Source organism: Misgurnus anguillicaudatus, chromosome 2, assembly GCF_027580225.2.
Source record: "Misgurnus anguillicaudatus chromosome 2, ASM2758022v2, whole genome shotgun sequence".
Lineage (NCBI taxonomy): Eukaryota > Metazoa > Chordata > Actinopteri > Cypriniformes > Cobitidae > Misgurnus > Misgurnus anguillicaudatus.
Window position 1 is genome coordinate 22,305,744 of NC_073338.2, and position 15,930 is coordinate 22,321,673.

A 15,930-nucleotide genomic window follows, 5' to 3' on the forward strand; every position below is an offset into this window, starting at 1 on the left:
AGTGAAATCATTAAATCCATTATTCCTTTCGTTCACGTCTGATATGCGCGCTCCTCGGCTCCGCTCTTCACGAGTAGGCTTGCTCTTGTGCTCATCAAAAAGTATATTAAATGTTTATTTATTTGTCATTTCGTTTAACCCCAGAGTCTAACATTATTCTAGCAATTCCATTTTTATTTCTTTATTTAGTAAGTTTACTTAAATATGTGAGAACGAAAATATATTTTTAGTGATTTGCATGAAGAGAATATGATGTTAGAAGCTTCATTTTAAGCATTTAGTAGCCGTATTTATTTAAACACTTTAATAGGTTATTTAAAAAAGTATAAGGTTTTTTTGGGTTCATTTATATTTCCTGTCACTGTGTGCAGGTTCTTTTTTGTAGGCTATGAGAGCCCAATATTTTTTTTACCAAAAAGGCTTAATAAATGTCACGTTGCATTACAATTTAAAGTATCAATAATGTCAAAAATGTGACGTGCAGTTCGGGTGTGTGTGTATGCTGTTTAAAGTAGTGTTCTGAAGTTTTTACGAATTTTATAGACTTGTTATAGTTTCTTATTCAAAAGTGACACCCATAGATTCAGGCCCACCCGGACTTAATCCATGCCCACCCATATGTCACGTTCTGCATCCGCCACTGATTCAGCTGCATTTAATTTATTTTTTGTTATTGTTTGTTTTTCAGCACATTCCCTACAAAGTTTCTGCATAAAGATTTAGCCAATGAAGAACTGGATTCCAGGGCCTTGAAGGTTTGTCATTATATAAAATAAGATAATGGACAAACAAAAAAGCAAATGGTAGGGGTATCCAGTATGTGCAGCACATGATTTTTACCATTAAAGTGCACCTATTTTATTGCTAAAAAACAACGTTATTTTGTGTATTTGGTATAATACAATGTGTTTACGTGGTTTATGTTTAAAACACATTATTTTTCATGTGTTGCAATAGAAATAAATCATCTTTACACTTATTCAGCTGTTCTATGTGATTTGTAATAAAGGTTTGTAAATCAAATGACACCATGTCTGAAACGTTTATACACACGCACACAAACCACAGCACTAGCATCAATACCCCTTACCGTTAAAGCGCACTTAGCGCAGCACACCAATCACTACTAACTTAGGCCACAAAACACGTTGATTATGCCAACACACACCAATATTTATTATAAAACGGGAGAAAGGGACGAGCCCCCAAATTTGTTACGACCCCAGTACTGTGAAAGGGGTATAACAGATGATATGATGGATGTAATTGGTGTGTGGGGGGGCAGTCAAAGACCACGACAACAAATAAATGCAAAAAAATATATATTTATGTACAAGTGGAGGTGCGGTAAGTGTATATATATATATATATATATACTGTATATATATATATATATATATATACTGTATATTTAAAGGCGGAGTCCACAATGTTTGAAAAACGCGTTGGAAAAGGTGACGGGCCGACTACCAAAACACACTTAAAGCCAATCAAATCAAATCAAATGCCGGGTTGCGTATGTGTGGGGCGGGTCTATCAACAGAAGGTCCAGATTCTATTGGGGTAGGGGCGTGTTTGTTTAGGTGATTTCAAATATCAACATTGCCTTTCAAACATCATGGACTCCGCCTTTAATATTGGCTACCATTGTCTGGAAAACTACAATCTGTAAAACCTCACCTTTCAAGTTGTCCTTGAAGGGCATGAATGATCCAGCCTTTGAATCAGAATGCAGCTTGTGTGTTGTGATGTCTGTGTTGCTTTTGACCCATTCCACTTCTGAAGAACATTGCTTAGCTGAAAAAAGGGGGGGATTTCTATCAATATTATTAAACTTTTGTAGCTGTGATATACCATCTTATAAAAGCACTATGAACGCATAGTGTAGCTAAATACTGCTTTATAGAGCATACAGTATTACTTTATTACACAAGAACATAAAATCTTTTGTTGTTGTTAACCAGCAGATCCCACAATGTTAATTTTCAATGTACAATGTTAATATTCATATATTAATTAATTATTTCAAGCTTTACTTAACTTATAGCTATGGCCTTAAAACCTTCCTCAGCATATAGTGAGATATGTCGTGAAAGAGGCCATGAACTAAGTAAAAAAGGAACCTCAGTGATTGAACCAGATGTGTGTTTTATCTGTGGAGAAAAGGGACATTGAAAGAATGACTGCCCCAAAACTTGCATAGGGAGAGAGATTGCACCAAAACCAGACTGGTTTGAGAGTGGGTTGGAGGAAGAAGTTTTGGCTGCTGACCGCACTATGGGAGCATAGCAAAGCATACACTTCTACACACACAGAGAACTGCATAATAAACCTGTTAACCACAATGAGGAACTGCTTGCTTGCTTTCTTGAACTTAAAATAAATTGTGTCAAGACAGAAACATACATAGAGTTGCCTGATCAAGCTCATAGGCAATTGGTATTTAATCTATACATTGTGAATTTTGTTTGTTGTCAGGGCCTAATGGCATTACTGCTGTGCAGAGGACAAAAGTCAAATTGGACAAACCATTATTTTTTTTGTAACTCATCTGTTTATATCAAGTATTTGTACTGTTTATTGTTTATTTATATTTGACATTTAAATGAGTTTCTGTTTTGTTTATTTAGTTTTGTGGTTTTCATAGAGAAGTGCTTAGGTTGTGGGTGGCACAAGCGAAGCGAAGAATCCCCAAAGTATGTGAAACAATAAGCAGTGAAATAATATAAAATTAAACGTAACAAAAAATATAATGCAAAGTAATATAACAAATAACATTAATAATGTTAAGAAGAGATTAAAGAAAAAGTTAGTTCCAAGTTAACTGCTTGTAATCTGTTGCCATTTCTGTTTTATAACTTCTTGTTCTAAGTATAAGATTTGAAACTATCTGCTCTGTCTAAAGATTTCCTGTTTATATATGTCTGACCGAAACCTCTCACACCTCGAGTTCATTTATGTCCATAAATGGTGTTTGAGTTGGGTGAACTATGTCTTCCTCCTGCAGAAGCTATACTGTTTTGGATTACCTTCTTGCTAGAATTAAAGATCAAAAGACAAGTTTCTGTGTTGATTTTTATTTCAGCCTCACATGAGATACAACTTAAGCTCATGGTTATTGGCCGGCATTTATCGTTTCTTGATTTCTTCAAGCAGAGGAATTTGAAGTTTATGAAGGTTTTCATGGGGTTCACCAAATCAGGTTAATTGTTTACAAATGACTATAAGGTACCTTGCTACATGATGTATCTGAAAAATTTTCACACTAGCTCCCAATTAACATATTGCCTAGAATTATGGCTGTTTAGAGACATAGTATTTGGTGAGGTCCATGTAACAGTTATTCAATATTAGTGCTGGCACGACTCCCTGATCATAAAATTTGAAAGGAATTTCATTACTTTTGTACTCTTATTGTTGTGCATGCTGACAGAAAACTACTGTGTGGCAGTGTCCTACATGTGCAGTATGATCAGTGGATTATTATCATTTTCTATATGTATATTCTCAGGTTAGTTATCAGCTGTATATTACCAACATGATCACTGCTGAACCGTTAAGTACTTCAACTTGGTGACAATTATTATGTAGTTTGGCATAGCTGTTTGCATCATTTTTGTTGATAGGCAAGGCAAGGCGAGTTTATTTGTATAGCACATTTCATACACTGAGGTAATTCAAAGTGCTTTACATAGAAATGAGAAAACAATTTAAAGGAATAGTCTACCCTTTTGCCATATTAAACTATGTTATTACCTCAACCTAGACGAATTAATACATACCTATCTTTTTTCAATGCGTGCACTGTACAGGGCGTTGTGAAATGTTAGCATTTAGCCTAGCCCCATTCATTCCTATGGTACCAAAAAAAATTTTTATTTTCTGGCACCATACTTACTGGTATAACTCCTCATGTAACAGTCTTTAAATAGGGAAAACACTGAAGTGTTTGGTGGCTTCCCTGTTTGGTACCATAGGAATGAATGGGGCTAGGCTAAATGCTAACACATTCACGACGCGCTGTACAGTGCACGCATTGATAAAAGATAGATATGTATTAATTCATCTAAGTTGAGGTAATAACATAGTTTAATATGGCAAAAGGGTAGAGTATTCCTTTAAGAGAACAAATATGTGAAAACAATACATATTTGTACAATAAAAATCATTTAACACAATAAAATGTATTTTGTATTTCCTAAGCCATGAAGTGATTTATCAACGAGTGATAACACTTTAAAAAATATTCTAAATGTAACTGGAACAACCTGATCTCACAAAATACGTGAAATAGTCACGCATTATTTTGCTAAGTTTTGCGTGACACTGTCACGTATTTCCGCCATATTGCGTGCCCCTGACACGACTTTCTTTTCCGTGACGGTTTCACGTGTTGGTTGCTCAACTGTTTGTTTTTTATTTTCTTACAATTGTCGCTTCGGTTTGGGGTTAGAACAACTTTCTGTTACATAAAATGACATCCTTACCCAAACCCCACTCTAACCCTAACGTCAGGCGACGATGATTTAAAAAGCATACAAATTTTTTTTATAAACCAATACATTAAGTGACATCGTAACGCAAACAGCAAATCTAACCCCAAACTGAAGCGACAATTGTTTAAAAATAGGAAAAACAGTTGAGTAACCAATACGTGAAACTGTCACGGAAAAGAAAGTCATGTCAGGGGCACGTAATATGGTGGAAAACGTGACAATGTCACGCAAAACTGAGCAAAATAATGCGTGACTATTTCACAGAATTTTGTGAGATCAGGTAGAACTGGAAGCCAGTGTAAGGACCTGAGGACTGGAGTGATGTGCTCAGATTTTTTTGGTTCTGGTCAGAATTCTGGCAGCAGCGTTCTGAATTAGCTGAAGCTGTCTAATGGTCTTTAGTAGGCCTAGAGTACTTAATGCTTCTGCTATATGTTAAGAAAATGTCCCCAAAAAAGCCAGAAAGATACAGTTATTAAGACTAAGCTTCCTAAGATTTCTTAATAATTGTGAAGATGCCTCCTTCACTGTCAGAAAGATCTTTTGACTAATTTGAGAGTTTTAGCATTTCTAAATAAAGAAGTCACATGACAGGATATCATTCTGATTGGCACAACTGAATCTGTTTTAAGAGCAGGCCAGCATGAAAAATGTGATAGTTAAGCTCGAACTGTCACTGGATCATCAAGATGAAAATCATTTGTGTTGTTTTTATGCTTTTATTAGATTTATCAAACTGCTTTGCACAGTCAGGTATGTAGCTTCTCTCTTTATCTCTTTATTCAAACTAAAACAGAAATGAATAGCTGAACACCACTGTATCTCATCCACCTTATTTTTGTGCAGAAGGAAACTTTGTGATGTATAGTGTGCATTATAACCAATGCATGACAAACAACCTGGAGCAGCTTTCAGTCTGTGACCCACACGCTGACTCACAACAGTTTCGCTGGATTTCAAAGGATCGCATTTTAAACATTTACACAAAGAAATGCCTTGGTGTTGGTAGTAAGACTGTGGGTAAAATGCTGCAGTGGCTGATGTGTGAAGATGACAATGTTTTGCAGAAGTGGGAATGCAAGAGCGATTTATTGCTTCGGCTAAAGGATGAATCTCTATATCTCGCTGTAAGTGATAATGGTGTGCCACTCATCTCTAAAGACACTGAAACAAAGAGTCAATGGACAATTCAGGGTACACAGAACAACATTTGCTCTCGGCCTTATGAAGGTATGTGCATTAAAGTACACTATCAGCTGAACTTAGCATAAAGTTAAAATGCTTGTGTTTGTTTTCCTATATCCTTCATGTGTTCTGGTAGCTTAGTTGATAGAGCATGGTGCTAATAATCTGATTCAAAGGGGTCACAAATGGAGTTGAATGCACTGTATGTCAGTTTGAAATAAAGTGCCTGTCAAATGTGTAAATGTTTGTTCAGTCAGGGAGTTTGTCCTGTAAGGCAGATCGTAACATTCATTGCATGTGAAAGGACAATAGGGATTTACATTTTTTAACCTCCTAAGACCTACACATAATACTTAATTCTTTGTAACTGGAACCTGTTGTACACAAACGTGGACGCTTACACTGCTTCATGTTCAAAGAAAAATGTTTGGTTATTATATTTATTTGTTCTTATAACCCTAAATATTTGAAGGAAATCTAAAATGCAAGCCAACCCAAAGCTCAGGTCTTAGGAGGTTAAATATGTATTTTTTAAATTGTTGTGCTTAGTTGAAAATGCAATAGTAAATCTGACATGAAGTAATTATAAAAGCAACCCAATTTTACCATTAAACATGTTGTACAATTACCTTTTATCGTATTGATGCTCATACATTTTTATGCTTTCATTGCTTCAATAGCTAAATTATAAAATATTCTTTAAAACTCTTATTAAATAATGATTCTTATTTTTTGTTTTATAGAATTATACACAATTGGTGGAAATGCACCTGGTCGTCCATGCCACTTTCCTTTTCAATATGGTAATAAATGGTATGCAGATTGTACCAACGTTTTTGCTGCTGGTCCTTGGTGTGCAGTTGAGTCTGACTACAGTGTTAACAGGCTGTGGGGCTACTGCCCAACACGTGACACTAACAGTACGTTTTCTTTTCACTCTAGTTTCTGTCTAAGGATTACTTGCATGATCAACAGGACATTTTTAATTATCAGTAGTCAATTATCACAGAGTACATTATCAATATCACTTTTACCATTAGAACATGCTTCCACATATTTATGGGTTATATTTTCACAGGTGACATTTGGGTGAAAAATCCTCTAATAAACTTCTATTACCAACTGAATGATGAGTCAAAACTGACATGGCATGAAGCAAACAAGAGCTGCCAGCTGCAGGGTGCAGAGCTCCTGAGTGTTTCTGAGCCTTATGATTACACATTTGTTGCAGGTACAGAGCTTCTGTGAGGACTTGACAAGAACGAACCCAAATGCAGACAGGACTAAAAATAATAATTTATTGACAACAAACAGGGAAAACAAAACCCACGAGGGGGTAAAACAAGACAGGATCACACTACACTAAACTAACATTAAACTAAACATGAACCAACATAAACTACAAATAACAAACTAGACTAAATATACCAAATACTCACAAAAGCAAGACTCAGGAACATGACAGGGAATGTAACAATACGAACGTGCACTGGACAACAAACACAAGGACTCTTAAATAGGGAGAAAGTAAATTACATACACCTGGAAATCATTACAAGTAAGGGATCGGGGAAAAAGTGACGAGACCCGGGAAATATAATTTATTCACTTTAAATACATTATATAAAATTATAAGATTAACAGGAATTGTAGTTGCTTAACACCACAGGAACAGGTAAAAAAAGTCTTAACTCACAACTCCAGAGGTTCACAGAACGAGAAGGGGGAGGAAGGATGGTCAATTTGCATGTTAGAAAAGTCAGGCACAGGAAAAAAACTGTTCAGTGATCTGGGGACACCTAAGACTTTCAGCCACAAATATTTATTTTCCCAGTTTTTCTTATACCCACATATTCTCTTTTTAATTGATAATAGCGGTGCAGAGTCAGTGTGTCTGGTATGCACGTGCGTGGCTGCGTGCGCACTTTTGACAACAACCTGGCTGTTTACACTTGGCATTAACATGCGTTTTCATCGATGGGATCACAAGTGGACGACGTTAATGCCAGGTGTAAACGGTGTTCAAAACATTTTGAGCTTGTCCACTTTCAAACACTTTCAACCATATTAAGAGGTATTCGAAACCCCTTTCGATCGGATTGCTTTTGTAGTGTAAAAGCACATGTGGTTGAATGTGTTCGAACAGCCATACGAGACCGCCTTATCTTCGCCCATTTATCTAATCTGTGGTACGGACAGGGTTTATATTGGGCCGGGGCCGTCCGGGGCTAAGCCCCGGCACATAGGCTGACGGTCGCGCTTTGCTCTTGCCAGTGTACTCGCTGCGCTGGTGCGTGTGCACTGACGCGAAGGGAATAATGTGTTTTCATTCATTATGGGGCATACTTACCAACCCAAGTTCAACGATTTGCGCGAGCAGATTACATACAAAGTCAATGCAAAGACGCAACCAGGCGCGTCCTCGCACGGGGCAATGAAAATGACGCGAATTGGGTGCCGCAATTGCCGCGAAAACACACGCTTTTCCCTTTAAATGCGTCTTCGCGCAAGTTATGCAACTCAAGCGAAAAAACTCAGAACTTCAAGAACGCGCTCTCACGCAGGATCATTTGACGAGAGAGAGAGAGAGACAGAGACAGAGAGAGAGAGACAGAGAGAGAGACAGAGAGAGAGAGGTAATAATGGTGCCCACGTCGAGAAAACTTAATAGAAGACTAGAAACGTGTAAAGGATTAAAGTATGTATGTCACTCATCTAATTACATTATGTTAAGGATAACACTGGATATAACTATTGTATAGTTTAATAAAATAATGTATTTTGATTACACAAATCAAACCTAACTATATGATTGTTGTCAATTGTTGATCAATGTTTTACGTCTTTTCTAACTTCTGGCGCGAACACACGGTGTACAGCGTTATTTTTAGCCTTTTTATTGATAAAACTAAAGCGACTGATCTCCGTTGTTTCATTTTGCAAGCGTGTGAAAGTTGCGCGATCCTATTTCATCAATTGTGCTGAAAATTCAGAGAAAGCTCTAACATATACATGTACAAAACACTGTGCAGCATGTTTACTTACAAGGGTCATTCTACGGAAATGTGCATTTTCTGTCCCTAGCCTTTGCTATTACACTTGAAAAACACTTTAGGGTTACATTTTTTTTTATATATTTTTTTAAATGAAACAATATGTTATTTGAACAATTACACCTTCTTGACCCATCATTGTAGCAATATTTGATTTTTATTAATTAATTAGAATTCCAAGCACCACAGAAGTGCCCGTCCCCACAGTCATGTACAGAGGGAAAATGCTTTATGTAGAGATCAAAAACAGTATTTTCTTCCATTTTAAATACAACAATGTGTCCATACCTATCAAATATATGATAGCAGTCGAAAGTGGACAAAAGAGACGGATTTAAATACCAGATTCAGGGTTCTAAATTAACACATTGGCTGGTGATCAAAAAAGTTAATTTAGAACCCTGACCAGGTGTAAACGTGATGTGTCTCTCTCGTTCACTTGTGATCCGATCGATGAAAACACATCATAATACCAAGTGTAAATTCAGCAGTTCAACTAAGGGGCAACAGTAGTGTGCCACTAGCGAGCAAGCCTGAACTCAAGTAATGTTCGTTTTGCGGCCTGGGCCTCGAGAATATAACAGAGCGACCAACTTTTTTGGTCTCAATTTGCGGGACGCATGATTTGTGCTTTAAACGCTGTGCGCACACGCGCTACGCGGGATGGGTCGTCACCCTACTTTTACATGAGTAGTTACACGAGTGTGGTGTGGTGGCACAAAATAAAATGTGGCAATCTTTTTAAGCAGATAAAAAATGAGAACTATGTTGTATGGTGGAAGAGCACTTAGTTTGCAGCACTTTGACCTTGGTGCACAGTAACATCATCACTCCCCCTCTCACTAGGTATGTTTACATACAACCAAATAATCCATTTGTAACCGTAATGATGACTCAATCGTATTGAAAAGCCTTCATGTAAACACCTTAATCAATAAGATTGGATCAATCGGATGCAAATTTGGATCATATTGAAGGGGTGGTGTACTCCGATCTGTGATCTGATCAGCAGGGGAAAAGTACGCATGTAAATGAGTGAATCATAGTATTTTCTAAATCGGATGCAAAAATGCATTGTGAATATGCGCAAACCATTTGTGCTCAAGTCTTATAATTACCTCTTATATAACATGATTCTCGTCACAGAAACACGCAATAGCAAGGCAATGACATCACTCATTATTAAGGTAATGTTAATGGGGTCACCCGCTGTACACGCGATGTACATTCTGCAGCCTACTTTTAAAACATTAAGCTAAAGCAATAAAATAGCGTTGTGCCTTTTGAAAGTGTGTTTTCATTACCTATATCTGAAAACTTTTTCCAACTCAGTTTTGACATTTATCCAGAGATAAAGAGGGAACTCGAGGAGAGATGCTGTCCGCAGCTTAGCGTTGCCAAGTTCTCCCCTTTTTGTTCGAGTTTATATTTGGGCTACTGTTTAAATGCTGGTTTAGATGTACATTCTATAGAATCTGAACCGAACCTCTCTGCAAGCGCACAGCCAGAGTTGCCATATTCGCATATCAACAGCAAGCAATTTTGGTTAAAACCAGGCTAAATTTGGGCTGTCAGTGAAAGTCTAATAGACGTCTACCATAGCCCAAGAATAGACGAAACGATAAGTTTAAAACAAATGAAAGCAGACACCTTGAACACCTGTTATTTTGGCAAAAATGGCATGTAACCAATTCAAGGCTATTTAGAGTAGAAGTGGGTTACTCATAGCCGGTCTATATTGGGTCTATAGTTAGCCGTCATTTCAACGTCTTGGTTCCAAATGGACATTCAAAACTAGCCCAAAAGCATCCCCCCAAAAAAATTGGAAACAGTTTAAATCAGATTTTAATGTTTAGGGTGCATGTAAACTGTATTGTCGTAACCTGTGGTGCCAACACTTTTTAACTGTAAAATATTAACCAGGAATGCTTATGAAGAGACGAGATTTTCTGTGGGCAGGACTGGTCAAATTAGATGGATTCAGTGGACATCAGAGGAGAAATGGTAAGATTTATCTTTCAGTCTAACTGAATTCTTATACTGTAGCTTAACTGATGTGACACATAGCAGTGCTGAAATCAAGGGTTTTATCAGAGACATTATAAAGGGGGCACCACATCACTTCATTAGAACTACAAAACGCTTAGGTTACTCACGTAACCCCGGTTCCCTGAAATAACGGGAACGAAGCATTGCGTCAGTTAGCTGACGCTATGGGGGAAACTCCTGTTTACTCCGTGACTAAAGCCTATTGGTTAACGTCTGTACAAAGTACAGACCAATGACGTTTGAACCCGCGTGTGGGATGCACACGTCCTTATATAAGCGCGGTTCAAGCGTCAGGAGCTCATTATTATTCGACTGAAGCGCGCAGCCGAATACACTCGTTGCGTAGACATTTGTAGCACGGCAAGTGCTATGAACAGCTGATCGTCTGATGTACTTCAGACGTATCTGTCATACAGGACCTTGGACAGTTCCAGAGCGCTGCGCCTCGGGCACCGTCCGCATCTGAGAAATGACTTATGAATAAAGTGAATGGTCGGTCATAAGAGCGTGGTTCGCTGTTATCACCGCCACATATATATATACGCAGGGGGAGAAAGCCGCCGTGCACAAGCCTCTGTAGTGAGGAGAAAGCTGTTCCACCTACAATTCGCGGGGGGAAGACTCTCGCTGTCACTAGACAGAATAGATCAGACTTTGCATAAGGATGCCTCGCGAAAGGGGTCCTAGCAGCTCGTGTCAACGTGTTATAAGGCACGTAATGTAGGTCGTGTCCCACGGATGCAATCTCCGCATGCCCATCGTAACGGGTAAATATATCTGCATCTTGGCAGTTTAAGCACGAGATGCGTATCACTCTGATTGAACATAGCTTATAAAGCGATGCAATGAGTTTATAAAGGAGATGACTCGCCAGCTTGTACAGGGGGCGAGATCTCAGTCTGGTTCGGTAAATAATAAAACCACCGTAGTTTGCCCGACCGCATTATCACAATAACATGGTCGAGAGTGCTGCAGTGCTAAAATCATCCCCTTAATGGACCGTATGTACAGTAGAAGGTGATTGATATGAGACAAACGGGCGTTCCACGCGCCGAAGGCTGATTGCCGTCGTAAAGCGTGTTCAACCCACAGCAGATGCTGGCGATCTCGTAATGGTAGCACTTCATGCAGCTGTGTGTAACTTAAGCATGAGCTTCCCGGCCGTCAGCTCGGGGCGGGACCTTTGCTTAGTCAAACTAAAGTGGACTTATGAACAGAATGCCACGATATTCAGCTTTCTGAGGCTCGTTAGAGGGGTACGTGAGCCCGTCTTAAACGAGATGCCGCGCGTCTGACTGTGCGCGCTTTGAAACTTATTGTGGCGGGTAGCAAGCTCACTTCAGGTTGATATTACCCTTAATATCTCCGAGTATTGGAGCGGAGCGGAGGAGTGAGCGTCTTCGGATCCGCTGATATAAATCAGCTGTATGGCCGAAAAACGTCATAAACCGCTTGGCTGTAAGCCTTTGAGTGGCCGTCCGGAGAGGGCGCGATTCAAATGCTTGGAGCCATGCAAAAGTCTGAGGCTGCCGTCTCTCTAGGAAGAGAGAACGACAGCCGTACGCCCGTGCTCGTTTGCGCCGTCAGCATCGTAGCGGAGAAACTGAGGTGGGCTGCGAGCGAATTTGGCAGAAAGGTGTTAGAGACACCGTACAGCCGTGGGGTGTCAAAACACAGTATATGGCCAAACCGGGGGTTTTTCGGCAAGCGTCGATAGAATTATGGACAGCGGGCCGTGTGTGCGTATTACTGATTGCTTGTCAGTAAGGCGAGAAAGTGTTTAGAGACACCGTACAACCGTGGGGTGTCAATACACAGTATAGTAAGCACGGAAATTACTCTTTTTAGAGGAATTCAATACCGTTCGCCACTATAGTGAGGTCGCATAACCAACAGTATTACACAGTATGCTTTGGATAAACAGCACACAGAAAACATTTCAGGGCAGTCCAGCCGAGGCACGACTTAACCCCTCTTCCCCCAGACAGTTCTATGTCGACGCGAAGACCAGAGCTCGGCCGTTCAGGTGCACGAGCCTCAGTAGTGACGGTGACCCGAACGGCTCTCGGAGCAGAGCAGTATGTCTAGGTGGTTTAATGTCAGACTGAACCCATCGCAGAGAGGAAGTCTGCCGTGAGGCCCGCGGTTTTGCCGTTTATTAAAAAGGGCAGAAAAACCGGGTATATAAGAATGTACCAATATTCAGCGCACTGATATAGGACGGGACTGAATAAAGGGAGGTATTCGGGCCTCAGTATGTTAAACAAATTTGTTCTGCCTCTGATTCCGTCTAAACCAGAGAGAAATGACCGGGCAGACGAGTAGTGAGCTTTCCGAAGTGAGATGAACTCAGGCCGGTTAAGCTCTATAATAAGTGTTTTAGTGCTCAAATAGAGGCGTGTCCGCCTTATCGAGCAGACGAATGAGATCGCGCCGCTCCAGGGGGGAGGGGCATGAAGCTCTGTATAGACGAATAGTGAGCCGGTTAGCTCTTATAATGAGTGTTCTTGATGCTCCAATAGTGGCGAATCCGCCCTATCGAGCAGACGAATGAGATCGCGCCGCTCCAGGAGGGGAGGGGCATGAAGCTCTGTAATCGTTGAACACTAGACAGCTGCATTTAGAGGCAGCGAGCCGTAAGACCGCGTGCTAACTACGCCGTTAAGAGACCTCACCACTGCGGGGCAAGGAGCGAGGGACTCCGGGAGCGTGGAGCATGAGTGGCTGTGCTATGACAGGGAACAGGGGCAGATCCGCCCGTGTTTGCTTGTCGTATGCATCTTTCTAGTTTTACGGTTCCCCCGCTTGTTCATCTCAACAAGAGAGGAACGGCAGAGGGGAGCAGCAACACAGACAGAACAGCCATGCGTCATATAAACGGTATCACCCGACAATGCACTCGGGGGATTCATATATGTGCCAGAGATCTCGCCACTGAATGTGAGAGGAGCGAAGGGACTCTGTAAGCATGAACGGTTGCGATGTGACAGAACACAGGGGGGCTTAGTCCGTGTGTGCTTGTCTATGCATCCATCTAGTCTCATGGCTCGCCGTGTGTTCATCCCGGGGAGAGAGGAACAGCAGGGGGAGCACGAAACATGGATAAGACAACCGAAGCATATAAGCGCGGTCCCGGCGTGGGAGGTGCCAGACCGGTGACGCGCTCGGGGAAATTCATAGCAGGGAGGCTCACTCAAGCCGCTGTGCTGGACGCTATTACAACAGCGCCTGCTCTTTTAGCTTACAGCTTTATATTACAAATATTGATCTTACCGGGCGGCCGCAGGGGAGACCTCGTCAGGCATGTGTCCGCTGCACAGGGCTCGTACCACGGCAAGCGAAGGCTATCTTCGGTTCTCGGCCGGAAAGCAGCAGGGGAAGACGCTAGACCTGGATTCTGCTGTCTTCGGTTCTCAGCCGGAAAGGGCAGGGGAAGACGCTAGGCCTGGACTCCGCTGCAGGGCTTTTGTCGACGGCGAGGTAAGGCTTCTTCTTCTTCGGAGCAGCGAGAGGTTCGCGCTGAAGGAGAAATTAATGAGCTCCTGACGCTGGAACCGCGCTTATATAAGGACGTGTGCATCCCGCGCGCGGGTTCAAACGTCATTGGTCTGTACTTTGTACAGACGTTAACCAATAGGCTTCAGTCACGGAGTAAACAGGTCCTCAACTGATGCAATGCGAAGTGAACCGTATTGAAAGGGAACTGTAGATTTCAGACTTGTTTATCCAAAGAAGCAGGGCCAGCGCCATTAAACTTATTTAATTGTAAGATTTAGCGTGTCAAAGTAAGTATTTATAAAACAATAAAAGATCAATAGTGATTGTTACTATAAATTATAAAAACTAAACTTTATACAATACCTTAAACGTTAATTTATAGCAAAAATACAGAAATTACAGTATTTTACAATCACTTTGCTACTATTTTCAGATCCTTGATGTCATTTATGTGTATCTTGATGACACAAAACTCAAAACGGTTATCAGTTGTAACACAGGCTGTCTAATGTTCAAAACATCATATTGTGCATTTACATCTTTAAAGAAATCTTGCACTTGCACAATCATTGGTTCAAAACTCAAATTTACAGTGAAATACTTTTACAACATAACTAGATCACCCACACACAAGCAACCGATAACTTCATTGTGTCATTGTTTGTACAATCATTAAATATTGTACAGCAAAAGTAGTAGAGAGAATACTACAGACACATTGGAATCATTGAACAAAGTTTGTAATATATTGATGTTAAACACTACAGTACAATCACAACATAATTAAAATAAAATAATTAGCTATGAAATAGAAAAGACAGTACTGTAAAACATCAAATGCAGTGTTCCTCAACTTGCTTGCTTGTACTGTAAGAAATAAAACAGGAGTGATTACTGTACTTTTACATTGTCATCAACTCTGTGTTGTGGATTTGGCCACAGGTTCTCATCTACATCACAATGAATGTTTTCATTAGCCAAACATCTTGAAAAAAAACCTTCGGGCATGGCGAATCCAGGCCTGACACTGGTCTGCTGTGATGTCATTGCAGGCATCATCCATGGCCTGGCGAAGAGTGACTTGTTCATGAGGGTGCCTATCATGAACCTTCCATCTCCATGCAGAGACAAATTCCTCAATCGGGTTAAGGAAGGGCGAATAATTATATACAGTGGGGAAGATAGGTGTTTGGACGCCCTGCTGTTTTGCGGGTTCTCCCAGTTGGAGATCGTGGAGTGGTCTGGGATTGTCATCGTAGGTGCATGTCCATTGTGAGAGACATAATCTAAATAAAATCCAGAAATCACATTAAATGATTTTTTTAACTATTTATTTGTATGATACAGTTGCAAATAAGTATTTAAACACCTGAGAAAATCAATGTTAATATTTGGTACAGTAGCCTTTGTTTGCAATTACAGAGGTCAAACGTTTCCTGTAGTTTTTCCACCAGGTTTGCGCACACTGCAGGAGGGATTTTGACCCACTCCTCCACACAGATCTTCTCTAGATCAGTCAGGTTTCTGGCCTGTTGCTGAGAAACACAGAGTTTGAGCTCCCTCCACAGATTCTCTATTTGGGTTTAGGTCTGAAGACTGGCTAGGCCACACCAGAGTCTTGATATGCTTCTTACTGAGCCACTCCTTGG

General features: G+C 40.3%; 1 protein-coding gene across 1 annotated transcript in view; it reads left to right on the top strand.

Annotated features, from left to right (window-relative positions):
• Positions 1-5,120: 5,120 nt before the first annotated feature.
• Positions 5,121-15,930, top strand: part of LOC141369219 (macrophage mannose receptor 1-like) — a 42,814-nt gene continuing 32,004 nt past the window's right edge. Inside the window, exons 1-5 of the mRNA XM_073874777.1 lie at positions 5,121-5,249; positions 5,343-5,726; positions 6,425-6,601; positions 6,760-6,912; positions 10,658-10,738. Coding sequence (XP_073730878.1) covers positions 5,186-5,249; positions 5,343-5,726; positions 6,425-6,601; positions 6,760-6,912; positions 10,658-10,738 — 859 coding nt within the window. The 5' untranslated portion in view covers positions 5,121-5,185. The remainder of the gene's footprint in view (positions 5,250-5,342; positions 5,727-6,424; positions 6,602-6,759; positions 6,913-10,657; positions 10,739-15,930) is intronic.